The sequence below is a fragment of the Perna viridis genome, chromosome 5 (genome assembly GCF_037379345.1).
Source record: "Perna viridis isolate PV_CMFRI_1.1 ecotype Kerala chromosome 5, ASM3737934v1, whole genome shotgun sequence".
NCBI classification, from domain to species: Eukaryota; Metazoa; Mollusca; class Bivalvia; order Mytilida; family Mytilidae; genus Perna; species Perna viridis.
This window is the reverse complement of record NC_142449.1, coordinates 19,166,307-19,194,232: the sequence shown is the minus strand read 5'-3', so window position 1 is coordinate 19,194,232 and position 27,926 is coordinate 19,166,307. Positions and strand designations below refer to the sequence as shown.

Below are 27,926 nucleotides of genomic sequence, written 5' to 3'. Positions count from 1 at the left end.
AATTTTGAGGTTGACATATGTCTCCTTAAAAGGAGGAAAAGTCATAATTGCTTAGATCCATAAGTTCAACTCAATTCATGTATTCATAATTTATTCTTTAAAAAATAACAAAAAGCACAAGGTAAATACGATGAAATGACAATAATTCATATAAATGTTAACATAAAATTTATAAAGAATTCAAGAATTTTAACAACCAAAAACTCAATTAAATTACAATCAGTCATAAAAGAATAACAATACACTGTAGAAAACAAGACAACTAAGTCCTCAAACTGGGTGTGTTACAAATATCCTTACGGTTATGCAATCAACAGAGTAATGTTTTAACAGGAAATAAAAGCTATATACTTTATTTATACATGTAAAACTACTAGATATCATTTGAGTTGCACAAAAACAATAGCTTACAAGGTAATGAACCTGTAATATAGTTTGGTCAGTAGTATTGGGGAATTAAAGACCTTTTATTTATCAATGTAGATATGTCATTGTTTTATTGCATGTCAGTGTTAACTAATTATTACATGGTATAAAATTCAAAATTCTAATGAAACCTTTGCAGAATGTCATTAGGCCTCTTAAAATTAATCTGAAGATCCCCCATCTTTGCCGGCTATGAAAGCATATTGCTTCCAAATTTTAATACTTTCTTTTTTGTTTTAAATAAATTATGTGAAAACCAAATTGTGCATATAAAATACTGAATTGATTAAATATTCAATCTTTGTATGGTTATTAAAAAAAACTTCTAAGATTGGAGTTTTCTAAAAAAAAATTTTTTTGTAAAGGAATAAAATCAATCTTTTTCCTCCCCTCCCCATTTTTTAAATTTTTTTTTGAAAAACATAAAAATCTATCAAATAACTTAATTCCACGAGGTGTTTATGTTGTCTAAAATATCATGAATATCCCTCTTAATGCAACACAAGAATCTACAAATATAATAAAGATGAAAAAAATTGATTTTAAATTATGCATAATAATTATGCATCATTTTATAGTGGTAGAAAATCATACAAAGTCAAGTCTGGACAGAAAACTTGAAAAATACTTCTAGTACAAACAATCATATAAAAATGCTTAAACCATATACAGCTTGAATGATCTAGTTAAATGTAAATGGTTTGGATATAAAACTTTACACGATGACAATTGAATTCATATATTGTAAAATAAAAACATTATCACATTCAATGCATCATATCACAGAAATGCTTGTCTTTCAATTCACAGTCCTTTTCCTTGACAAAGTAGTCTCCAAACTTGAAGCAGTTGAGTTGAACTGTGAAAATAGATGTCAACACAATGACGATGAAACACAGCAGTATTTCTGGTCTAAAGATGACCTAGGACTTCAAGTGTGTTCGATTGGCCATTATTTTCTGGTTGGAAACACTTGAACTAAATGAAGTACTTGTAGTGACAACTCTATGGCCTTATGGGAAATCAATCTACCATGATTTCCTCACCGGGCAGGTGGTATGGCAGTTTCATACATATCAGCCACCAGTGACTGAGCTGGGATGAAATATTTCTGAGCAGATTTAAGAGTTATGAGTATTGGTTCCTGGAACCTTGTATCATACATGTCCACCTCCGATGGGAATGGGTTTATATACACTGGCTTCATTGGCAAGTTTATACTGGGAGCAAATCCAGTTAGGGAACCAGGCAATGGTTGATTTCCACGGGTAGTTGTTGTGGGATAGCGATAATCTGAAGGTAGAAATAGCATGATGAATGTTAGAATATCAAGGTTAAAACAGACAATGGTTGTTAATGGTTATACTGGACTGTATTCAGGCAAAATATTTTCAAATAAATTTTGTGGTTTTCACATGAAATTAAGTTCTTTCATGTACCAAATCTCTATTTCAAATGAGAAATATTAAGCATGGAACAAGTTTTGCCTTTCATTTATCTTCCAGAAAACATTTCATATAAACAGCTTATTCTAAGATTGCTTTACTTTGAAAATCTTACCTATATGTAGGTTAGTTTCTCTGTGTGGTCTACACTGACTAGTATGTGTCTCTCCAAGTCTAACCAGGGCGGGCTTACTGTAAGAATAATTTCAGTAAATGATAAAATTAATATAAAAATGTGTCTTAAAATCAAATAATTGTGCAGTAATAAATGTAAAATCAAGATTATAGACAAATGTATTATATAAAATAATGAAAAAGACATTTGTTACAATCATTTCCAAAAAAAAAGAAGAGAAAGAATATTTTAGTACTGTAGTTGATAAAGAGGTAATCCATAAAATGTCTGTTTATGGTTTAGACAGCTGCACTCTAAAAAAATAAGTATTCCTATTATAAAAACTTACTGAGGTAACTTAGGTAGCACCAACACTGTATTTTTAGCCTGAACAACATTTTCCTGTGCCCCTGGTTGCCTCTTTCCCCCCTTTTTGAGCCCCTCTATGGCTTTCTCTGTCATCATCTCTACGAAGTAGTTAATACAATCTATATAGGTGGCACTATCAACAACAGACTGGTCTGGTGGCTGGTCAATGGTTACTGAAAATAAACATGTCAAATATATTCATCCTCTTACAAAATACAAAACAAATCATTTAAAAAACAGAAATCATGTTTTATCTAAAGTTATCACTGCTATAGTTATCCTCATTTTGTTTGTAAATACATGTATTTTGAACCTGTGAGAAATGGACTAGCCTTGACGTTACAAAATATCAAGCTTCTCAATTTACAAAGTTTATACACTAATGAGCTTTAAAAAAATGGGAACAAAATATCAATAATATTATTCTGATTCAATTTCCTTTTGAGCATTTTGGTCCCCACAATGAATACTTATAGGTATAGACCAATAATAACAATCACTTACATGTAATACTCCTTGATTCTGTATCCATACTGCTCTGTAAATAAAATATATTTGGTGAATTAAGTGCATTTATCTACACATAAAATGTGTGTGTTTTATTTGCATTTAACAGAATGGGAGCTTAATGTAATCAATGAACAGACAAGTTCTATATGTTACCATGCCCTCATGGATAGTAATAGAGTATCTATCTGCATTATGACAACTGACTTGTTCACCATGTCATATAGTTTTCCTCTTTCATCATCCCAAGATTTGTCATTTTATGAGCACTTCTATATGTTTTTCAAGAAAGGTACAGAACATTTACCCTACCAGCACACCTGGTTCATGCTTCAAGTTTCTAGTGGAGTCTGTACAACTCATTTACTTTTGTTTCTTTATACATGTTATTTTGGTTATTTCATGTTCTTGGTTGTGCCTGTCTATTTTCTATGTTTAATAGTTATCCCTAGATTATATTCTTTTAATTATCGATCAGCATTTTACATCAATGTCATGTAAGCATCAAAGTAACTTAGATTGATTTCATTCTGTGTCAAATGAAATCTTGATAGCCTTTGGTGAAATTGAATATGATACAAACACACCACTGACTTCATGAGTTATGTCCCTTACTCTAGGTCTACCTCCTTAAGTACAAAATAATACAAACAGGCAATTCATCTAAATCAACATTCCAATATAAGATGAAACAGATGAACTGACCTTTCTGAGAATTCCTTTAGATCCCTTACTGAAGGAGCCCCTACTCAGTTTTCCATGTACATTCTGTCCTTTCTTCATCCTCTCTATTGTATCTTCTAAGTGGAGCTTGTAAGATGTCATCCACCTGATGAAAAAAAAATGGAATGAAATGCTAGGTTCCAGTCAACCTAAAATGAGTTTTAATTTATCAAGGTCAAGGTCATTCAGTGATGGATTTAATTTGGCTTCCTATTTCGATAGTATAGGTTATGAGTAATTAATTTTTGGATTTAGATCTTCCTATATATATATTAGATGCTGATGCTGCTGATAAGAGGTTACTCCTTGAAACTTGTGTACAGCATATAAAAATTTTCAATATATATGATTGGTATTTTCTCAAAAGGTGGGATAAAATGCCAGGATCAAGCCAGCTTAAAATAAGTTTTAACTGACAAAAGTAAAAGTCAGTCATATATTAAAGGCCTCCCTTTCTTTGTTTTGTAATTTATTTGAAAACTTTAAAAGGTGGCCACTTATCACTTCTTTAATATTCACATTAACGATTAACTTAGCCACATCACAACATATCATTTTACATTTATATTAAGGTAAATATTTTTTAGAGTTAAACCTAAATTTTTATTTTTTTTTTAAAGCAAAACAAATACATGTACAGCTTGATTATTAAGAATTCACTAAAATAAATTGAAACTGAAAATTCTTTGGAAAAAAATGACAATTTTTAGAATAGTGGGACTTCATTAATATAATTGAAGTTTTAACATGGTTAAAATAAAGTTCTCTGACCTATCCAGCCATGAGTGAACCATCTTCCTGAGATCAGCTTTCCTATCTGCCTCTTCAACATTCCAGATATCCCAAGAGTCCAACTCTTTCACAAAGTATTTCTGAGGATCCTGTAAACCACATGAGTTTAGCATGTCTATGGTAATTGTCCTGAAATCAAATAACACATAAAGGAAGGACATTCTTCAAATAAAAAATTAGATTTTTAAAAACCCCACTTTGCAAGTGGGGGTAAATAATGATAGGGATGTCTTATTATGTCCATATTTATATTACGCACAGAGGTATCACTCCTCCTACACCACTGAATATAACTTATTTGTTCAATATTTTGTGAAATTTCAATTCAGTTTTAGCTATATACTGACTCAATTCTGTATTTCCTCTAGTCTGGGAAGAACTTCACCTTCTATTGTTTATTGTTAATGCTATTGTCAAACAATTTTCAAGCAATCAAAATGTTAGAAGTGTGAAATGGGACATAGCTCCTAAAATAGAAATACTGTTGAATTGCTTCTGCAACTTGTAAAGATAACTTTTTCACTCACTTTTCTCAAATGCTACCTTTTTTTATTTTAGAGTTACATAATATGATGACTAACTGACCTGACTTCCTTGTCTCCATCTAAGAACTGAACCATCATCTCTGTGATGAAATCCTTATCTTTGATCCCCAGCTTACTCAAGGCTTGTATAGCTGCAACAATAAATGCCTTCTGTTCCTCTACCAGGCATGTAGGAGGATCTTTGGGACTGTTTAGTACAGATATTAAGGTCTTACTAACTGTGTGGGCTGTACCATCAGAGATATTTTCCTGGGTGTATAGCAAAGATATAGAGTCTGTGATCTTTGTTTTAAATAAAAACTCTGCAACTCTCAATAATCTGCTTATCATAGTGATGAAGTTATCAGCATTCCAAGGTTTGGGAAAGGTCTGAAAGCACAAACAGCCATTATGAAATAATCAATAATTTTACAGAAACTTCAAATACACTGTAGTGCATAAACTTGATATGCTACATGCAAGTTTGAAATCGATATGTAAAATAATTTAAGACAGATCAACAGACATCATTATTACGCACTAATACACAAAGCTCAGAGCCCGAGCTTGTTTTGCTGTAAATAAGAAATGAAAATGATGGAAAAAGGTCATTTATTCAAAAATCATATAATGCAGAGATAATTCTGCATATAAAAATATCTATTAAGTAATATCAAATTACAACAAAAATAAAACATATCAAATGAATAAATGACAGATTAGCAAAGGCGGGAAAAAACATTCTGCCACAAATCCACTCTTACAAATGAATGAACACATTCGTGGTAAGAGTGGATCCCCATCCAAGGACTCTGGCTGTGTGTATTGAGTAATAAATTTAAAACTAAGAAAAAATATCAAGTATGACAACTCATTATACTCAAAATAATAAAATAATTTTTTTTTTTTTCATTGAAGCTGATGAATAAAGCAAAGACCAATAAATTTTCATAATAAAATTCAGATGATTGAAATCAATATGGGTAAACCACAAAGTTATTATTTTTTCATTGCAACTGATTGATAAATGAAAGATCAGTCAATTCAAGATAAGAAATTTAATTTATTTTTTTAAATCAAAGCTTAATTACCTGATCTTGATATAATACTATATTACATACATTTTCATTGAAGTTAGGATAGTACTTGTCAAACCAGTCAGTGCCCTGAAACTGAGTAACATAATTTGGTAGCGGTGTTTCTGGTCTTGGGGGTGTAGGTGTTCTAGCTTTGGGTGGTGGAGCCACTGGTTTGACCAAAGTAGTTGGTGACTTCTCCCGAGATGGTGGTTTAGGTGGAGGCAAGTCTAACTTAGTAAGTGGTTTAAGTGGTTTGACTTCTTTCCTAACTGGGGGTTTGGTCACAGGTTTGGGCTCTTTAGGTGGTGTGGGTACTTTGTCCTTCACCATTGACTGCTCTCTAGATTTAATGGTCTCAGCCAATTCTGTAGGTGACCTTGGAGTCAAGGTGACTGTAGAAGCATCATCATCATCATCCTGTTAAATATGATAACATATCTCTTAATTATAAAGCATTTAAGTTACAAAGGTTTATTGAACAAAAAATATGAATGAATTGGTTACAAAAAAAAATCAGGAAAAAAGAAATTTATTTTGTTACAATCAGAAAATTAGGCTTGAAAAAAGAATGACATGTTTTCAAGTAACCATATGAATACTTGTAACAACTTTTTACTTATTTTGAACTAACAATTAATCCATAAAAGTGTTACATTACCTTAGGTTTAGGTGGTTGTGACATGATCTCTTTAAACTTGGACATAAGTCCAGTGCCTTGACGAGTCACAGATGGTGATGCCAATTCTTTGTCTTTATCAAATTCATGGATAGTGTCCTCCTTACTGAACTTGACCTCTCGTTTAGCAGGAGACTGGGGTGACTTCAGGCTCTCCTCAGATTTTATGCTCTCTTTTTCTCCCCAGTCATCAATAACAAATTCCAGATCATGATCTCCTTTCTCTTCCTCTTCTGGCTTTGCTTCTTCAACTGGCTCCTGGTTAAACAAATATATTGTCAATGAGTGCAAAACATTTACAAAAAATATGAGTTTCATTATCCAATTATGGTATTCCCAATGAAATAAAAGAAAAATAAACATAAAAAGTTTATTAGATCATTTGCAAAACAGTGTTCTCTCCCTAATATCTTGGCATGACAACAACAGAAATCACTCGGACTTTTTAGTTCACTTTATAACTTTAATTTTAACTGACTTTGTCATACCTTTTACTAAACCTTAATGTATTTATTTTTACAATATAACGATTTGCCACCAATATTAAAGGAATATTCATTGTAAATCACTAAGAAACGTACAACATGTATTCTTAAATTTGCTCTTTTACGTGATGTGAATAAAAAAGAATGATTATTTAATGAATATATTTTAACAAAGACTTTATATTGTGTGACTTATCAAATGCACTTAGCACAAATATTTAAACAAATTTTTAATCTAGGAAGTTGAACGGCTAAGACCCTAAAGATAATAATATAATCAAACCAACCTCCTCTTCTTCTGGTTCAGGAGGAACCAGTTTACCATTCTCAAATGATGGCAGTTTCCATGTATCTTTGGGAGGAGGTGGTGGCGGTGGGGGCCATAATATCTTGGTCAACACAGAATTAGGCACCATGCCACTCTTTGTAGCACTCTCATAGGCTGCCTTCAGTGGCTCTGGTGTGGAGTCTGATTTCTGGAATGTACTAGCTCTAGACAAGGGAGGGAAGAACCCTGATGGTTCCCTCTCTGGCTTCCATTGATCCTCTCCTACAACAAAAGTAATAAAGTTTAGCTAGAATATTTCACCAAATGAAATGGAAAGGTCAAAATAAAACTTTCACATCCTAAAAATTTTGTTAGAAGTGTTTAAATTCATTTGTGAAACTGAAATCTTACCATCATCAAAGTATATCTACACATACTATAGTTTATGTGCTGATCAACAAACTGATATATTATTATACTAAGGAATTCACATGACTGGGCATTTTAATGGAAATCTAAGAATGAGAATGATACTTGTAAAAACTTTACTTGAAAAAAAATAACGCAAAAGCATTCACATTTTTGTTGAAAATGTACATCCACCAGTATATAGTGACCATACTTTCAATAAATTCAAACTAAAAAAATAGATTGTAAAATTACTGACAATGTCACTTGCATTTTTTTTAAGTTACAATTTGCAACTTTACATAACTGCCATCAAGTATCTGCAGTAATAGAAACAGAAACAAAGCAGTGCAAGAGATGTGAAGTATCAGGCTGATATATTGGTAATATATAGTCTCTTAAGACTAGGGATGAAAGATGACAAAATTTATAAGATGAAGAGTAATTATATACAGTATTGCATACAATTTCTAAGCAGATGCAGATCCAAAGAAAGGCGGCCCTGTCAATACTCCCTTAAATTAGGAAAAAATTATTCTTTTACCTGAATTTTTAATTTTTCAAAAAATCAACCCCCTTAATTGTTCTTGCCTTGCTTGCCTCAGCCTTTAATTCTTTTAATGCCACCCCTAACCTGAAATCATGCATCCACCCCTGCTAAACAACATTTATTGAAAGTACTAGAACCCTGCTATACCAGAAGATACAGAAAAGAAGAAAAAGAAAATCTATCTTTTACTAATCTTAATTACTGTTTACACATCTTCTATTCTCATCCATGTTAAAGAAAACTTTATCAATTATCTGAGTGCTGCCTAATTAAAGCAAAATGTTAACAAACCAATCGAGTAACGCAGAAAAACATATCCACATTTTTTGTCTTTTTTTTTCAATTTTTAATTGGAAATGATAATACAATGAGATAATTATAAAGTACCATATCTTGATCTATAAGAGAGCAATCATTTGATTTTTAGGGAAGTTAAGATCAAATTAGAAATAAATAGGAAGAACTATACAATATATGGTTAAAGAAAGATCAAGGATAAACAGTTTGGTAAATTTAGCACAGGCTAGAGTAGAAAAATATAAAGTCAGGCCAGAAATTATACTAAAAAAAAAAAAACAGGACACAAAATTTGATCCTAGCAACACCCTCCCCCCCCCAAGAAATCAAATGGTTGCTCCCTATAATAGGGAATAATCAATTAAACTTGAAGATCTAAACATGGATGAAAGTAGTCTATAGAATGGGGAAAGATTACAGTTAACACCTGATCTGGTAAAAGCAACATAGATGATTTGTTAACTCTTGATACAGATTCTAAACATATATTTGCTACCCTAAAGTGCCAATTACTTACTCCGAAGTTTTGCAGCTAAATAATTAATAGGCAAGTGTAAAAAAAACATTGAAAGGCAATTCATTTAAGTGGCAATATTCATGAAAATCAAACAGGAGGTGATTCATGCATGTCAAAAACCAACCAAAGCACCCTTATTTATAATTCAGAAATGGTTACAGACCAAATAACCAGTTTTAATGTGTCATCAGGTTGTTTGCACTTTTGACAAAAAAATTATAAAACTGTATAAAAACTGGATTTAAACAACAGTTACTGTTCTTGATTTCGTTCATTTAAGTGAGAGATGAATACATGTATGTTTTTAAAAATACTGATCTGTATATAAAAAGGGCTATAGTCCTGTAAATATGTAGGAAATAAAGACCAATAAACAATGTTTGTTTTTCTGCACCTTGAATCACCTCTACCATTGGCACAGTTTTAGTTTTATATGGATTGGCAAGTCATAAATCTATTATTATGGAAACATACTATTGTGCCCTTCATTTCACAATACAAAAAATTTTCATCAAATACTTAGCAGTATTATTCAAAAGTTTCATTTCTATTCATAAAATCATGGAAAAGTTCTTAATAATGCAGAAAGAAAAGGTAGTAATAAATGAGTAATAAGTATAAATATTCATACTTTCATTAGACATACCAAATAGATAAATATCTGAATAATTTTCAAATTGTAAATTTTACCTTCATCAGCTTCGCCCCTACTCAAATGTTCACTAACAGTATCTCCAGGGAATAGATCATCCTTGGGAATCTATGAAGAGATTGAAGACTTGTAGTTACGGAATTTAATTCAAGACCAGACCGAACGATTTGAAATTAAATAGTGGGCAGTCTGAGTTGGAAAAAGAATTATCTTTTTTGTTTGATATGTAAGCACAAAATCAAATAGTTCACTCTGCTCTAGGATAAAACTTATTTTCAGTGTCATATTGTAACTTTGTTATGGCTTTTAAATTTCCTATTACTTATTAAGATATGTCCATACACTATTGAGATGACAATATAAACATTACAATCTGTTCAGACAATGAAATAAAATATTGTGAATAATAATTCTAGATAGAAATTACAAAAAAAGAAGTTAAAACTTTAAAGAACTTTCTGTTGAGGGCAATCGTTTGAAAGAAGATTTCAGTTTAAAATTCCAAAATGGTAATAACCGTAATGATATATGTAAAAGTGTAATTTCTGAATGGAAAAAATGAAATTTAAACTTACAGTTAGTCTAGGTTTATCATAGAACATTTTCATATAACCCGTAAAGGCACGGTCTTGTTCCTCCTGGCTCATCACTCGCGGTTTCTTTGGCATGTAAGTGCCTTCCTTCATCTTCTGGAGCTCATCATCCCGCTTTCTCAAAACAGCAAATGCTGCCTCTTTCACTCTCTTGTCCTTAGTGACCTCCTCTTCCTCCTCAGGAGTCAGTTTGTCCTCAAAATGATCATATCTGTAAAAATCATGCTTGTTATATTTCTTAATTTCATTACTGACAAAGTAAATGAATACATCTACCATAATATAATCACTTTTGACTGGATAAATTATGAGTTTTGCAAGATGCCAAACTGCCAACTAAAAAAGTAAATATGATTTCCTATTTATAATGAAAAATTCTTCAAAAGTCAAGTATTTTTTCTAATACGTAAAGTCTATTAGTTCCAATAAAATTGTTATCTGTATTCAGTTTTTTTGTTGTTTTGTTGAGAACTCAGAATGATCTACCAGTATAAGATATTATACACATACTGCCTGCAGTTGAGGAACCAACCGAAGGAAGGGAAGTCAGAAAATGTGTTATATTATACTGAATATTTTCAGTTGGAGCAGGTGGTATTGAGGGAAGTCTGGTATTAATGAAGGAAGGGTGGTATGTCATAATAATTCATCATTGTTAACCAATGAAAATTGTAGAAATTCATATGAAGTATAATATAAAAAAAATCTCACTTGAATGAGGAATGGGACTTTTTGAGTCTAGTAAAGTCTCTCTTGGACAGATTTCTGACTCTGCTATCATCATAGGGAAGGGGTTCTTCCTTCTTTGGCACAGCAAATCTCATTGATACCATCTTTAATCTGTATCCTTTCGGTAAATCTACAGTAAAAATACAAGTTTCATCAGGATTGTTTTTCAGTTCTAAATTACTTTATAACACCTTGTTTGTAAAATTAAAATTGACTTTCAGTTGTAAAAATAGTTTCATATATGGGTAACTCTCAATTCCAACTACATGCATATCTTCCTAAAACATGCACCAACTTCTATTTTAGAGATTATTGTGAATATTAAGAGTAAAAATCTGAATGAATTGACTGATGTTTCTTTGATGTAATATGTTGTACAAGTGGCTGTCCATATCCCTTAAAACCTGACTGTGTTGATGTGATATGTTGTACAGGTGGCTGTCAATGCCCCTTATAACCTGACAGTGTTGATGTGGTATGTTGTACAGGTGGCTGCCCATGCCCCTTATAATCTGACAGTGTTGATGTGGTATGTTGTACAGGTAGCTATCCATGCCCCTTATAACCTGACAGTGTTGATGTGGTATGTTGTACAGGTGGCTGCCCATGCCCCTTATAACCTGACAGTGTTGATGTGGCATGTTGTACAGGTGGCTGTCCATATCCCTTATAACCTTATAGTGTTGATGTGGAACGGTATACAAGTGGCTGTCCATGCCCCTTATAACCTGACAGTGTTGATGTGGTATGTTGTACAGATAGCTGTCCATGCCCCTTATAACCTGACAGTGTTGATGTGGTATGTTGTACAGGTGGTTGTCTATGCCCCATATAACCTTACAGAGTTAATGTGGAATGGTGTACAGTTTTTGCCTATTTTCACTATAAACTTACAGTTTTGACAAGGTACAGTGTACAGATGATGGCAGATCCAGGGGGAGGGTGCATGGGATTGGCACCAACCTTTTCATAGAAAAATTTGTCATTTTCATGTGTAAAATTGAAAAAAATGGCAAATAATGTACTAACACCCCCCATTTCTGAGGAACCCTGGCTGGCACACCTCCTTTTCAAAGTGTCTGGATCCACCCCCTAACGCCCAGTGTAAACACTCTTGATGTTGTTGCCTATGCCCACTATAAACTTCCAGTTTTGAGGTGGCATGATGAATAGTGGGTTGCCAATGCCCACTACAATTCTAATAGTTTTGATGTGACATGGTGTACAGGTGGTGGCCTATGCCCATTGTAAACTTACAGTTTTGATGAGGTATGGTGTACAAATGGTTGCCTATGCCAACCAATAGATCACCTTTCTCACTACAGAACCCAAGACTGTATGGCATGGTCTTTAACTTCAGTAATCTGTAAAATGAGAGAAATTATATTAACCGTATAAATGAGCAAGGGATTCACACACAAAATTGATATCTTCAAATATATTCTGCATTTATATGTTAAGGTATCACTGTTTTGGGAAAAGGTTAGCTGTAATGGAATGGCCATTTTTATTACAAACTTAAATTTTTAGTAAGAAAGCTGCATCAATAAAATATAATTAGTATATTTACCTAATGAGCTGATTTTCATCATTCCAGATGCGTACTGTGCCATCTAAACCACTAGAAGCATATAATTTGAGCCTGGGACAGCTGGTCACACCGGTGATGGAATCATTGTGGTCATCATCAGGAGTATGATCATACCGATCTGTAAACCATGAAAAAGTGTGTTACATAACTATTTTCATGAATTTACATGTAGAAACTATACTTGAATATAACTTAAACATATCATTCTATGTCTTTATTTTGGTTATTATTTGTTACAGTGACATTTAAAACACCACAAACTACCCATATATACTGTATTATTGCAAATTTGATAATAAGTTCAAAATTAACATATAATACATAAAAAATCTGTTAGTAAAATGAGAGAGATTGACTGTCAAACTATTTTTGAGGTAATGCAATTGAAAGAATATTTTAAGAATGAAGTTGTAATTTTTCTTTTCTCTATCATTTCCTACAAAACTACCAATATCTGAAATGAAGATACCATTAAAATTCTAAGAGTGTGTGATAAACATTCCTTCTCTGTCTCCATGCCCAATGTATTCATTAGTAACATATTAGTAGATTGACAATCATTTCAGCGTTAGATTACAAAATGTACATCTGAAGCAGAATACCAACTTCCAATATTGCTTATTTCACACAATATACAATTCAAACCAAAGTTACATGAAATCAAGTTAAGTGAGCATTATGAAATGTTTTAAATGAAGACTTGACTGATGTAACCTCCTGATTCTACTGAGAGAATGGGAAAAAGCTGGTAAATGACTGTATTCAACTTTAAAGAATCAATTTAAATCATGATTTAACAGATGTAATCTCCTGATTCAACTGTGAGTATGAGAGGAGAATGATATATGACTGTCCATGATTTTTTTTTGATTGATTTAAATGATGATTTTACTGATGTAATCTCCCGATTGTACTGAGGGTATGGAGGGGAAATGATAAATGACTGTCTATGATTTTTTTTGATCGATTTAAATGATGATTTTACTGATGTAATCTCCCGATTGTACTGAGGGTATGGAAGGGAAATGATAAATGACTGTCTATGATTTTTTTTTTTTAAATCTAACATCCTAACATAAACATCACATATACAACAATCAAAAACAGCTTTTTTTTCTAATCTGACTGCTTTTTTTTTCATTGATACCTTTCAAATTACATGCATCATGTACTGTACTTTTATTCGTGGGTACCAATTTTCATGGTATAAGGAAAAACTATCAGTACTTAAGATTCTTGAATTCATGCATTTGCCAACTCTAACATACAAATGAATTGGAAATTTCCTTTTCGTTGGGAACCAAATTTTGTGGTTAACCAAACCCACGAAAATTAGTACCCCACAAACAATAATACTTTCAACTTTTCATAGGCACTTTGCTGGATCAATTTTGACTTTTAATTACCAGACTTTATACTATTTTTCATTTGCATTTTCACAACAACTACTTTGAAAATCTAGCTAGTCACCAATTTAAAGAGTATACAAACTTGATTGCAACAGTCATTTGAAGTTGTCTTAATGAACCGGAGAGAGGACTGAGACTGGGAATGGACAACAGATAAATATATCTCTCAGTTTACTTGTGACTAAATTAGCCAATAAGGAGCTCTGGGGAGGGGTTTTCTACATATTTTCTCGGGATAGTATATATTTCAAAAGAAATGAAAACTTCTAACAACCATTACAATTTCTCTCATTATAAAGGAGTTTACAAGCTACTAGAGTTAATAATCTTTTGATTTATACATTAATTTCTTCGAATTAAAAGCACATTATAAATTGTTAAGCTAAAGAATAAAAATGGTTGTTAGAGGTCAAGAATGATCTATGAGAGTCACAATATACCATGCTGTGTTATAACACAACAATAACCTAGACCAGTATACTTACTTTCCTCCTTCTCAGACATAAGAGTTTCTATTTATAGAGTAAAACATAAATCTTTAGAATAGTAGATCATCATATCAATCACTCCTTCTTATCAGCTTCAATTTCAAATATCCAATGTTAAGATCACTATTCTACTGGTATTAATATATATATTGGTTTTACAGAGAATTTTTTTTTACATGAAACACAGATGGACATTCCCTATTCAACAATACATTCTTTTTAAATTCTATTTCATTGATTAATAATCTTTGCATTGCTTGAAATGATGGATTCTTATTTGATATACAGCATACATAATGTAGCAGACTTAATTATTAAGTAGCACCTTAAAATATAAGAAGCATTAAAATATGAACCTGGAGTAGGTATTCCTAAATAAGAAAAGCTGATAAGTTTGAACAGTTGAAAACACAATAACACAGTTATAACCCATTAGTTAGTGTACTTATAGAAGTTGAAATACATCTACAAGGCAAAATGACAGAAAGTTATCATTTGACTACATATAAAAACTAGGAAAATGTTAAATATTCAAATGAGAAAAAGCAAATAAAAGACAATTTCATTAACCATTCTTTCATTGAAAATTCTATCTACAGTAAACCTAAAGACAATGATAGCAACTTATATGTAAAATTATAATGTATAAATTCAAAAGATATTATTAAAAGATAAGAGTAAATAAATTCTATATATATAGTGTCTACAGAACAAGAACACAGTACCGAAAACTTGATAAAAAAAAATATGGAGCAAATATTCACAGGACACAAACTGAGAACAACTGAAAATTTATTAATTTAAAAACAAATTTCTTTGTAAATGCAATATTGAAAACTAAAAAAAAAAAAATTATGGAAGATCTCATGAGAAATACATTGCAAAGTATTCAGAAAACAATTGAAAACTCAGAAATGTCCAATGAACATCTGTTTAAAGAAGGTATGGTAAAGTGCAGACAAAAATAACCTGTTTGATCTTTGGGCATGTTAAAAACTGAAAATTCAACAAAAACAACCATTATATGTAAGTGTAAATCATGTCTTCACATACATTGAATGTCCTTTATAGGTGAGACACAAACCAAAAAAAGTATTCAAGAACAGATTTATTTAAAGATTTTGGATTTAGTTTCAATAAAAATACTTTAAGATAATTAATGCATGTGGAGTACAAACTTTTTCGGTTTTGTGGTGCAGTCAAACCACAGATTCAAATTTCCAACCAAATTTAAATCTAAGATAAAAAGTGAAAACTTTTAAATGGTTTATTGAAATTTATTAATTTTAGAATTTTCAAAATAACAATACGTTGACAGTCCATAAAAATTGATACCCACAAATTGAAGTCAGTTCACAATCATTCAATCAAACATCACAATTACGTGTCGATTGATTATGTGATACTTCAGTTAAGATATCTACATTCAATGTATGTTAATTGTGGTTCTGTATAAAAAAAATTTTTCGATTAAAAAAAAAATGTAACAGTGAAGGTATGAAGTGGTCAAACATCGATACAACTGGAACAAAAATAACAGTATCAGTAACTGTTATATGACTTGAATGTGAAGAAGCTTGTTGATTAAAACAGTATACCACCAATCAATAAAAAGACAGAGAATAAATGAACTTCTATTTGCCAATTACAGATCTACCTTCCAATAGCATGATTTGTTTCCCATTGAAACAGGTAAATTGAAAAAAAAAACCATAATTTATATTCTATAATATTTCAGTCTGAGGGCGACAGCATAATTTTTTAAAACAAAGTGACAACATACAGATCTGATAAATTATAACCAGGGCTGTTATATAAAATAAATTATATTTTGCAAAATAAAAAAAAAACTAATTAGTCTTAACAAAGGTCCCTACTATAAAGAAAAAGAAAACTTTGTAAATGGGAAATAAATCCTTAACACCTCAAGAAGAAAATAGTTTCTTTAAGTAAAAAATTGTATTCCATGAGTTTAAGATCTTGTTCAAAATGTGGTTCTACTGTTTTACTTCAACAAGCATTCCAAATCAGCAAAACAAACTTGTGGAAAGTTGAATCTAACAAATTGAATATTAACAAAGAAATTAAGGAATGATCAAATAAAGTTTTGTCCTTTAATCTTTCATAAAAAAATGGCTGAACAACATTGTACAACTCTTATTATACAAATATGAGCAGTCCAAATTCATCTTATTTGTCAAAAGAATATTTAAAAAAATAAAGTCCATCCTTATAAAAAAATATCACTAAGAGAAGAGTAGCAATATTACTGTAAACATACTAATTTTCACTATTTTCATGGAGGACAGGATAAAAAAATATTACCAGCGAAATTAATTTTTAACAATATATAACGCCAAACCTTTTTAGAAATCATGAAAATTGATGCCTGCAAATATGTTCGCTCAACAGACTCCATGAATATTAGCAACTGCGAAAATTAGCTTGTTTACAGTATATGTAAGTGGTGACAATTTATCAAAAGATTAAATATTCAACACATGTACCATACATCAGTAGGTGTGTTCCCCAACACAAAATTATTTTCAAGGGAAACCTAGAGATTTTTGTCAAAAATTAATGTTTTATCTAATTTGTTAGTATTAAAGATACAAACATTATAAAAAGATAATTAAAATTTCTACTGATAAAATTAATTTTCTGAAAGTGATTCAACTTTCCATGTCTGGTGAAATTAATAGAACATAAGTTTTTTCATGTGCTGGAACAAAATCATCTCCCTTGTTGACTTACTATTGATAACATCAGCAGTATCTTTTATATCAGCTTTTCCTTGCTGACCAGCTAAAGTAATATCACAACAAGTCAGCTAAACACTTACATTATGTGTATTTGTCCCTTTAATAAAGTGCTGAGATAATATATTACAGCTCTAAAATGGTATAAACTTCCCAATTCATACCATCACATATTCCCCATAGAATCCCAATTCTCAATCCCCAGTATACCATAAAATGGAAGTGTACCCCCGCACACTCACTATGTAACATATGTAAAAAATCAGCAACTTATTAAAGTTGTATCACTGCTTAACTTCTTATATAGAGTCTATAATAATTCTATACACATCTACACATATCTGAGTACAGCATAGCACTACATAAACATATCCTGTTCCAACTAACTCAGCTTTCCAGCAAGATTACATATCCCTATATCTTAGATGCACAAGTAACTGATAAATCATGTTAATCCTTCTTAATTAAAATTTTTGCCAGGGGCTTATGATAAAAAACACATCAATCTAAAAAGCATCATATTTGGCTTATATAATACTACTTTCTTCAAAGGCACTTTCTAAATAGAAATTTGATTGACAATGACAAACTTACTTCTATCCTTTAGGTTATAGACCACAATACAGTATGTAGCAGTTGTCTGTTGTTGTAAGGCTACACATAGATTAGTTTTTAACATTGTCATCCTTATTGGAGTCTGAGCACAGAACAGTGGCTCCATCAGGGGAGCTAAGGCTTCCTCAGCAAAGGGATATAACCTCCATACCTTGATAAAATTATCTGTAAGTATAAAAGCAAATGTGACAGCCTAAAGTAACCAATCCAAAAAAATTTATTCCACAAAAACCAGTCAATCAACTTTATCTAAAGCAATTAATAAATAGTATTTACAGTTTGTCAAAGTTTGTAACTTGCTCACAAAAAAACCTGTGATCAAGTTTATCTGGGTCCTATTAAAGAAGGCACTAATCAAAATGTGTCAGAAAAATAGTTTAGTTGCAATGCTTGAAATGATTATCATGATTATTAACATGTAACTGAATCATTAAAAAAAGCAACTGAATAAACAAATAAAGTATTTGAAATAATGAATTCTCCTAAACCAATGTCTATCAGGATGCATCACATGCAAAAACATTTAAGGAAAAGGCATAAAGTTAATAACCATAGACTTACCATAACCTGCTGATATAACCAAATCTTGTTTGGAATTAGCTATCATACTGAGTACACCTTTAGATCCATGAGCCTAATTAACAAAGAACACTTTTAATGGACAATCAATGTACATTAGGAAATTATCAGTGTTACAGGCTAATTATCAATGTATCATATTTATGACGATGTTATGTTTCAAGTCAATAGTACTTACAGGGTACAATATATTATGCTGATACTGCATGTCAATTTTAAATAATTTGTAAGAAGGACTGCAAAGTTTTAGCTTAAGTAATTGTATTGGACAGACATATACACACATATATGAACACACTTAGAGTAAATGCCCTCACACTTCATAAAAAAAACTGAAACAAAAGTCAGAATTAAAGATTTGATTTCATGTAGAAAAGTCTTCTAATTCTTCAATGCTTACATCAATTTTGAAAGTAACTTTTCCAGTCAACCAATCAAAAACACAAATACTTCCATCTCTCCTTCCTCCTAAGAGTAAAGTTTTGTTGTGGTTTTTCTTAGTTCGTTTTTTCTCTTGTTCCTCTTCATCGTCCTGTTCTTCATCATCATCCTCTGTATTTATGGCTTTTGTTGCTAGACCTCTTTTAAAAGCCGTCCAGGCATCTCCTCCGAAGTCAGGACAATACTCATAAACCAGTAAATAATTACATATTTCTGGAAGGAATTTACAATCTACATGTGTTATATTTTCTTGAGTGGTATCTGTTAAATTTTTTCAGTATCAAGTAAAAGGATTTCTCTGAATGTACCTATGATAATTTGTCTTTTTTGTTAAAGGTTTCAACTACCAGTAGTATTGCAGAGATTAATACAATATTCCATAACCCATGCTTTTCAAATTTAACTTTTAAATAAATCAAAAAACTAAAAATATGAATAAATAAGTTGGAAAGCCAAACCTGGCTCTGGTGCCACAAAACTGAAAAAAAAATACTTATGTATGAAAATATTCCAAGGTAATTCAAAGTCTTAAGGTTAAATGATCTAATGAACCATCAAGAACATTCTCAGTCTTCAGTATTTTTTAATCTTATGACACTGGTAATGGATATATTTACTTACCCTTGGGATTATCACATTTCCATGTGTTAATGATCCTACAAGGGTTGACATTAGTTTTACATTTGATGATATCCCCATTGTTTGTAGCAACAAACATGTCATCTGGAAAAAAAACACTGTATTATAAAAAAAGGGCTGTAATTTAATATGATTTGTAACAAACTTTCTGATTGGTTAGTTCTCTTTGCGCAAACCGAGTTACTTTGTATAACTTGCTTTGGTACTGTGACATCATTAATGTCAACTGGTCTGCATTCTGTGATTCAAGTAATCCCATACAAAATAAAGTTTTGATAATGAACAAACTCTTAATATTTAGATTTGAATCCATAAGAAACAAAAATATAAGGAATGTTTCCAATTTTTTAACAGGTTATACAAAATAACATGGATTTGTGATTTATAAGTGTAAACTGCTGCAAACCATGTTATTTGGTATAACCTGTTCAAAAATTAGAAAAAATTCCTTAAAAGCATAAGATATTCATAAAAACATCATCCAAAATAATATAAAAAAAATAATACAAAAATATATTATCTTTATAAGTATGTTGGTTAGACTTTTTAAAGTACACTGCATTAGCTTTGACAGATATTTCATCTCCTAATAGTAATCCCACATTTTCTCAGTTTCAAGTATCATCTCAAGTGTTTTAAATGAGGTCTTTATCTCTAATCAAATAGGAGAGTTTTTCAGGAACTACATGTATTCTATGTACCATGTTCAATAGCATAAGCAGCATCAATGACCCCAAGCTTGGAATCCAACAATAAGGTAGTTATAACATCTCCAGTAGGTGGCGACACTATCCTAATACTACAATCATGACTGATGACAACAGAACGTACTGGATAGAATGGGTGGCTAGTATGTTTTATAAGCAGTACTCTTTGACTGAAATTACAATAAACTGTGTACAATACATACTGATTAAATGTCCTGTTTGGTTAGCACAATGGCATGATGTACATGTGAACTCATTTTCACAATGACAACAAACTGCCAATACTTTTAACAAGTTAGCATATTTATAATTGTATACAAAAGCAAAACATCTACATACAGCTGACTTTTTTTAACAAGCATGAACTCAAAATCCTATCAAAATAATTTGCAACAACATTTGGTAATACTCCATTCAGTTCATGCAGTAGCCTTAATCATAATAGGACAATTAATTGGAAGGAGTGAATAACTATAATATGATCACAAGTGCCGAAGAACGCAAATATTTAACGAGTGTGCATAACTTGTTCCGCACATGAGTTAAATCTTCCTACGTTCTTGGCATGAGTGATCATAATTTGGTTAGTCATGATAACCAATTGATTATCCTATTTATTATATAGATTTCCTCCATTATTCGTTGCTATTTTCAACATAAATTTCAAATTTTGTGAACAGTGAATTGATTTCAAAGTCCAAGAATGAAATTACCAAATTTATTTCAATGTGAATTATCGAAATTTATTTCACTGGGAACATTCGATAAAACACTGCTATCTATATAATAATATAAATTCTCCTGGAGTACTTATTTCATGTATTTTCACAAGGGAAAAAGTTGTGCGAATCCAAAAGCATTTATATGTAATATAAAAACTAAATAATTTTTAATAATCTTTAAACTTATACATTTAACAGAATTAGATACATGTACTGTTTATTAGGAATGAATGTAACTCACCCTATAGCAGTATGTATATTGTATAAATGTTGAATTTTCCACATATCAACATGGTTCCCTGACCAAGTTATAAACTTCTCATAGTGTAACTCTGTAGCCAAACCATCAGGTGTCTCATCAACTTTGGCTCTGTAAACAATACAAATCAAACTCTATATTCACTGTACAACTATGTCAACAAACACAGTATTTTTGCAGCTGAGACAGCAAGCTTGGTTAAGTTGATTTGTGAAACTCAAATCTGTCATCACTCTTTATTAAAAGTTGATTTGAGGTAATAATGTTATTGGAAATAGCTGCAGTTATTCAGTTTCAGCACAGTACTCAGTGATAGAAAGAATCAGCCAGAAATATCAAAGGAATATAATACTAAACCATCATATTGCCACAGAAGGCTAGAGGTTGATTAAACCATTAGGTCACTTACAAGCAGTGTATGTACTATGTTTGTGTACCCTTAATTAAGTAATTTCATGACAAAATTATATTTTAAATCATAAAACATATTGAATTTGAATTCATACTTTCAAACATTATGCTAGTACCACATAGGTATACTGACATCTTATATCAACAATCCTTTCCCAATGACAAACTTTTGTTGAAATATTTTATGCATTCATGAAAGTAGAGAAAGAAAAATGGTAAAAAGGATATTATTTAGAAGTGTTTACCTATCCATTTCATCACAAGAGTCAAGATTCCATACTCTGATGGTTTTATCCATACTGGTCGACATTATAGCAGGACCTTCTGGGTATACAGCCAATGAAGTTACAGAGTTAGTGTGACCAACAAATACCATCTGTAGATACCATTCCTTACTGTCCCATACTTTTACTGAAATATACATGCTAAACATATTAGGTGTGTAAAGATCATATTTTGCTGAATACAAATGTGAGAAGTAAATCTCGCTTTTTCAGTAAAAATTTAATTTACGGTTTCACCATACAAACAGTACCCTAAAAAGTAATCTACTTCATTTACATAAAAGGTATGCACACTAACATAACTGATTTTGAATTTTACTTTATATTCCGTTATTGAAGTCACTGCTTAGAAGCAAATTATCCTGCTTTTCTGGAAAAAGAGCTCTGTTTTACTGGAATAGCTCTAAGTTTTGCTGGGGCTGTGATAGTTTAAACTTTAGTTTATCCTTTTCATGGCACTGTTTGATATTTTTTTCTTTTGAACTGTGAGAAAGTCATTAAGAACTTACTGGACCCATCAATAGCACCAGTTACAAGATATTTCAATGGATTAAAGTATGTTAAGGCTGTTATCTCTCTCTCATGCAGGTTCAATCTGTGATCAATCTCCTTACCCTCAAATACATTGAATATCTGTAAAAAAAAATGAGTATAGTATCATAATGAAACAAAGGTGTGTTTACACTTGTTGAACACCTTACGGTGACCTCTGAAGGGGTTCACTGTTTTGGATTTAAGATATACGCTGGTACATTTGTCATATTTTAACATATCCATTTTTTTTTTCAAATTCTACCACATCATAAATTGTTTCATTAGAGAGACTGATGCATACCACATTTAATACTACTATGGAACATCACCAGTCAAACATCCAAGCTTGATCTTCGACTTGTGACATTTAAAAAAATAGTGTGCTACTTTTTAAAACTACCAAGTTATATAAGGTTATATATCAGTAAACATTCGATTGATAGTTGTTGATTTTAGTTTGATCAGACTGATGGTACAGAATACTGACATTCAGTAGGGTTGTTGTTCATGACTTTGTAATTTTATGCTGTTCTGATGTGTAAATAATGTTCATGTACTTCATAATTTTATGCTGTTCTGGAGTGTAAATAATCTGTATCACAAAGAGGACTTCATTAAAATATGAATTCACTTGTTTCTATTCCATTTTGCTACATTACAAATAAACTACGTCAACACTCAATTCAGTAGAATTTCTATATTTTTGTCATAGATTTGTTTGCAAAGGAATAAGAATTTGTGACTATATAAAAATCAGATTATAATTATAAAATGTTTATGTTGCTATTGAATCTTCCCATTTTTTTATTTTCAAAATCTCTCCATTAAATTTTTCTTATACTCACAACAACACTGTTGACAAATGAGAGATAACATTTCTGTGTTCTACTAGCAGTCTCCTCCAGTACCAGATGTTTGAATGGAATATATCTTCTTGTTTCCTTGTCTTCTTTAAATCTAGTCTTACTCATCTTCCTTGGAATCAAATGTCTAGCACCATATCTAAATGCCCAGCTCTTATAGGATAAAGTAGAGAATATTTAGTGACCCGTTTTACTATTTTGAGACTGCAATATTATAAACACATTGAATTTGTTTAAAAAAAAGTGTTATCATTTTTAATCATGATCAATGTCTGAGAAACCTGTAGCCTCATTTACTTGTACTGTATAACTGCTATAGTTTAAGGGGTTGTAAGAATTAATCAACTGTGTTGCATATTTGTTTTATTTTCATTTCCATTGTAATAAATCAACAATAATTCTTGTCTAATTTACAGCCATAATTGCAACTCAAACTACTTACCACACAGTATCCCTGACTAAAGGTGATTATCTCCCCTGTATTGTTGTTATACATTGCTAAGTCAATCTTTGATGGAACTCTGGCTTGAGATATAATTTCGAACTCATCATTCATCAACTGAAAAAAAAAGTTTAATTTTTATACATTGTATTAAAACCTGAGTGAGTCTTACAATGTGTGGGCCTGAATTGAAACAAATTTTTCTGTCTGGCACCTGGTTTCAGAGAAAAAATACGTTTCAAACAGTATTTATTTATTTTATTTATTATTTTGTTGTTGCAATGGCTTTTAGTAGCAACCAATTTTCAATATCACTTTAGGTTAAGTAAATCTATTTTGAGGATTAGAACCTTTTAGAGCTTTAGGTTTTAGAGATGTTTATTCATTCTGACAGACTAGATTCCATTTTTAAGGAAAGGGATTTATTATTTTGCTATACTTAGGTTTTCTGTTTTCTCTAAGGGAAATTAGTCTTTGAGAGCATAACACTATATAACAGGAAAGAAAATTTCTCATTTTAACATCTACCAACAGCCATTCATATTTATGTGATAGGAAAACAAATTACCAGTACACATGTACCAAATTCAAGTTATGGATAAAATTTTTATGTTTTAATAGTTTATACTATGCTATATTTAAGACAAACATAGTCATGTCACTTTACATCCCATAAACTTACAAATAATTCATCTTCTCCCTTTTTCCATCCAACAAACTGCTTTGTTTGAGAGCAATACATTATATTGTCCATTGGCTCCTCTGGTGCAAATAAATTCTTATCTGTCTTACGACGACCATCTTCCAAAAACAGCTCAACTACTTTACCATCTGTTGTCAAATATTCCTAAAAATGTAAAAACACAAAAACAATGATGTTTTGGACAAATATTTTTTTTTTATAATTTCTGAGAATCAAATTCTTATGATGTTATTTACAAGTTTTTAAAATTATAAAATCAACAATACATGTCATGCCTTAAAAAGAACTTGATTTGACATTATTTGGTTTCACAACAAAGAACCACTTAATGATTACAATTAATTACCTTCCTATCTTTCATAAATAGAACACATTTTAATTTTGTTTTGTGATTAATTTTTCTCTGATGGTGGATTCCATGGGATATGTTTACTTCCTTGATGTCTGACTCTACAGCAGCTTGAGTTGCCTTACGGATTGTATTGCGCAATAGTTTCCAATTATTCAGAGCCTTCTTTTTCTCCTCCTGTTGGGCCCTTTCTCTGAGCCTCAGTATGTTTTTACTCCAGTTTTCCTCATTACTGCCTTCTTGTGCCAAATTATTCAAAAACTGAGTCAAAGAGGACATTTTGTTCAGCTTTTACAGTTACCTGAAAATTAAATAAAAATGAAACCTAATCATCACTTTGATACACAGATAATTATCATTCAAAATTAAAATAAAGAATAATATTCATTAAAGTTGACATTACTGATTACCAGTACACTTCAGTGACTTTAATAACTGTTCCATAAACAAAATAGACATTACAAAGTGTTTAATACAGTATAAGGCAAATGTTTACTACACTTGTATAAGAGAAATTAAATATTACAATGATATTGAAAAATTAATCTGTAAATAATTACTATCAGAAACTTTTGATGTTTCAAACCTCAAAATAAAAGTAGACAGTGCATTTTGAATACTGTTATCTGTTACTTTTTGATATCTATGTCTTCCAGATATTTGGTAATGATAAGCAGGTAAATTTGTATTTATTTAGGCCATACTAAAACAATCTTAGATTCTCATCTCTGCCCAATGCATTTTTAAAGCTACCTAGATTTTTTTTTAATTTTCAAAATGCATTTGAAAAATAATCACTAACTCAAATTTTCTGTGTCTTGTGCACACCCAATTAATAATAATATCATTATTTAGTATCTTCTAGTGTGTAAATTTATCATAGTTTTTTGCTGCTACATGTACTCCTTTGAAAATAGTTCCAAATATATAAGCATACATAGATGATAACAACAATGCTATTTTTGTTGGTATAAGTGACAATTACTGTAGGAAAAATAAAAAATAAAATGTGCCCCCCTTTGCAAACCATTTTCAGGGAAGTTGAATGAGAATCTAGGAATTTTTTTCATTATGGCCTTATTGCTTGTTATGCATCAGTTCATTAGACTGTTTAAGTACTAGTCAAGTTTTCACTTTTACTTGGTAAAGTTGTCAAAATATTAGTGAACTACTATGCTCCAACAGGTAAGTTAATGGTTGAGGAATCCAAAATGGTAAAATAAAAATTATGGATGGGATTTACAATGGCTCTAAAAGAAAAGTTCTGCAAGATGGCAAAAAAAGCAGTCTTTAGTGTATGAACTTTCTCTAACTCCCATAATGTTATGACATTACAATGGAACATGTGAAATTTCAAACCAAGATTTGATCAGACTTAACAGCTCTATGACATTGGAACTGGAGTTATGATCAATTAAATATATAATATTTGGGAGCATTTCAGTTTTCACCAATCCCATACACTCCTGTAATGACACGTAGTTGTTTTATGAAGTTGGGTCTGCTAAATGTACGTCCTAAAATAGTACCAATATCCCATTTGCACCTTTATTCTGGAGCTTAAAAATAGCATCATGGCACCACCATTTTCGTATACTTTGTATACATAAATGCAATTGAGAACCAAACCAGTCCAGGAAACATTCATTAGCTTTGCTGATTAAATACAAATTGACCTACAGCTTTTTCCAAGATAGGGCTGGCCAAACAGTCAATAGTATGATTGGGCTCAAATGTTTATGAAAATGACGTAACCAATTTTATCTTATGAATGCCCGACGATTAGGAGTGTCAGAATTTGTAACATCAATTTTGCCACACTCGTCACAAAAATTGATGGCTGAAATGAAGACAAATCTAGAACTAAAAGCCAGATTTGTATGTCCTTAAACTCAATCTAAAGCATCACTCAACAAGTATTTCTTGCTGGCAATTGATTCTAACCAACCAATTTTTTGTCTTCTCCTGAGAGACAAGTTAAAGTAAAAAAATTCAGCCTAAACACCTACGTCACTACTGACAACACAAATTTTATTTTTTCCACTCTCCACAGTGGAGATATTATGAGAGGAGTCACAGAGTCTCCAATTTCCACATTAGAATCACCATTTAAAAAAACTGTCTGTAGTTTACTACTTCTGTCATTATACCAATGTATATATAATGGTTCTAGCAGTTTAAACACTTTTTGCAGTTATGGACAGAAAAAATATTGAAAAGTAATGAAATGGAGCAATTTTATGCTATTTTTAGTTTGGTGGAGGCACAGTGGATGACATAAGTGACTCCACTATGAAGAGTGGAGAAAATAAAATTTTGGTTGACAGTAGCGTAACAGAGTGCTGATATTTTGCTCTTAAAATGAGCTACTATACAATGATTTTTCATGCAGGAATAAAATTTGGGTATACAGATTGGCAAGTATTGCTTCTGTCTTTCAAATGGCAAGATCTACTCTCTTACCAGTTGTGAAAATTACAGAGTGGTGACTAGTCACACTAAATACTAGTAGCGCCACCGACCAGGCCATACTTGACTGAGAATTGTGTGTATATATAAAAGATTCTTTTCATTTCAAATTCTACTTTGCTATTTAGTTTTAATCTATTCAAATAAGTATATCGAAACCAACTTCCAATTTGTGTTCTCGAGACTAGTCTCTTGACAAGTCTTGTGCTCGAGATTGACGAGAAAGAAGCTTTAATTTTTTTATACTGATTGACTTTTTACAGAACAAATACAGACAACACTTATTGCGTAGTCAAATGATTTAAATAATTGTCGTATAATGTTTGACACCAATAAGCAGGCTTACAGTGCTTAATTTCACATTTCCAAAATTTATAAAAAATATTGTTGTTTATCCGCCATCTTTTATCACCAAGGACAAAGTCTCGTGAAGTAACGAATTATGCGAGACGCAATTAAAAGTGAAGGACAGAAGAAAAACTAGTTGCAACAATAGACAACACCGGT

At 31.2% G+C, this 27,926-nt stretch overlaps 1 protein-coding gene across 1 annotated transcript; it reads right to left on the bottom strand.

Moving 5' to 3' along the window:
• Positions 1-74: 74 nt before the first annotated feature.
• LOC148616401 (uncharacterized) lies at positions 75-27,842 on the bottom strand. The gene is made up of 31 exons (XM_088585072.1): positions 27,766-27,842; positions 24,948-25,251; positions 24,581-24,745; positions 23,899-24,015; positions 23,439-23,609; positions 22,569-22,692; positions 22,021-22,186; positions 21,347-21,475; positions 20,378-20,553; positions 19,659-19,760; positions 18,997-19,250; positions 18,579-18,651; positions 17,997-18,182; positions 17,398-17,448; positions 14,641-14,667; positions 12,726-12,864; positions 12,413-12,519; positions 11,138-11,285; positions 10,409-10,637; positions 9,872-9,941; positions 9,182-9,196; positions 7,429-7,691; positions 6,639-6,914; positions 6,023-6,397; positions 4,963-5,291; positions 4,357-4,506; positions 3,568-3,691; positions 2,860-2,893; positions 2,336-2,528; positions 1,987-2,063; positions 75-1,719 (listed from the first exon to the last, which is right to left on the bottom strand). The coding sequence occupies exons 2-31, from the start codon at positions 25,227-25,229 to the stop codon at positions 1,469-1,471; spliced, it is 4,803 nt and encodes a 1,600-aa protein (XP_088441198.1). The 5' UTR covers positions 25,230-25,251; positions 27,766-27,842; the 3' UTR covers positions 75-1,468.
• Positions 27,843-27,926: the final 84 nt, after the last annotated feature.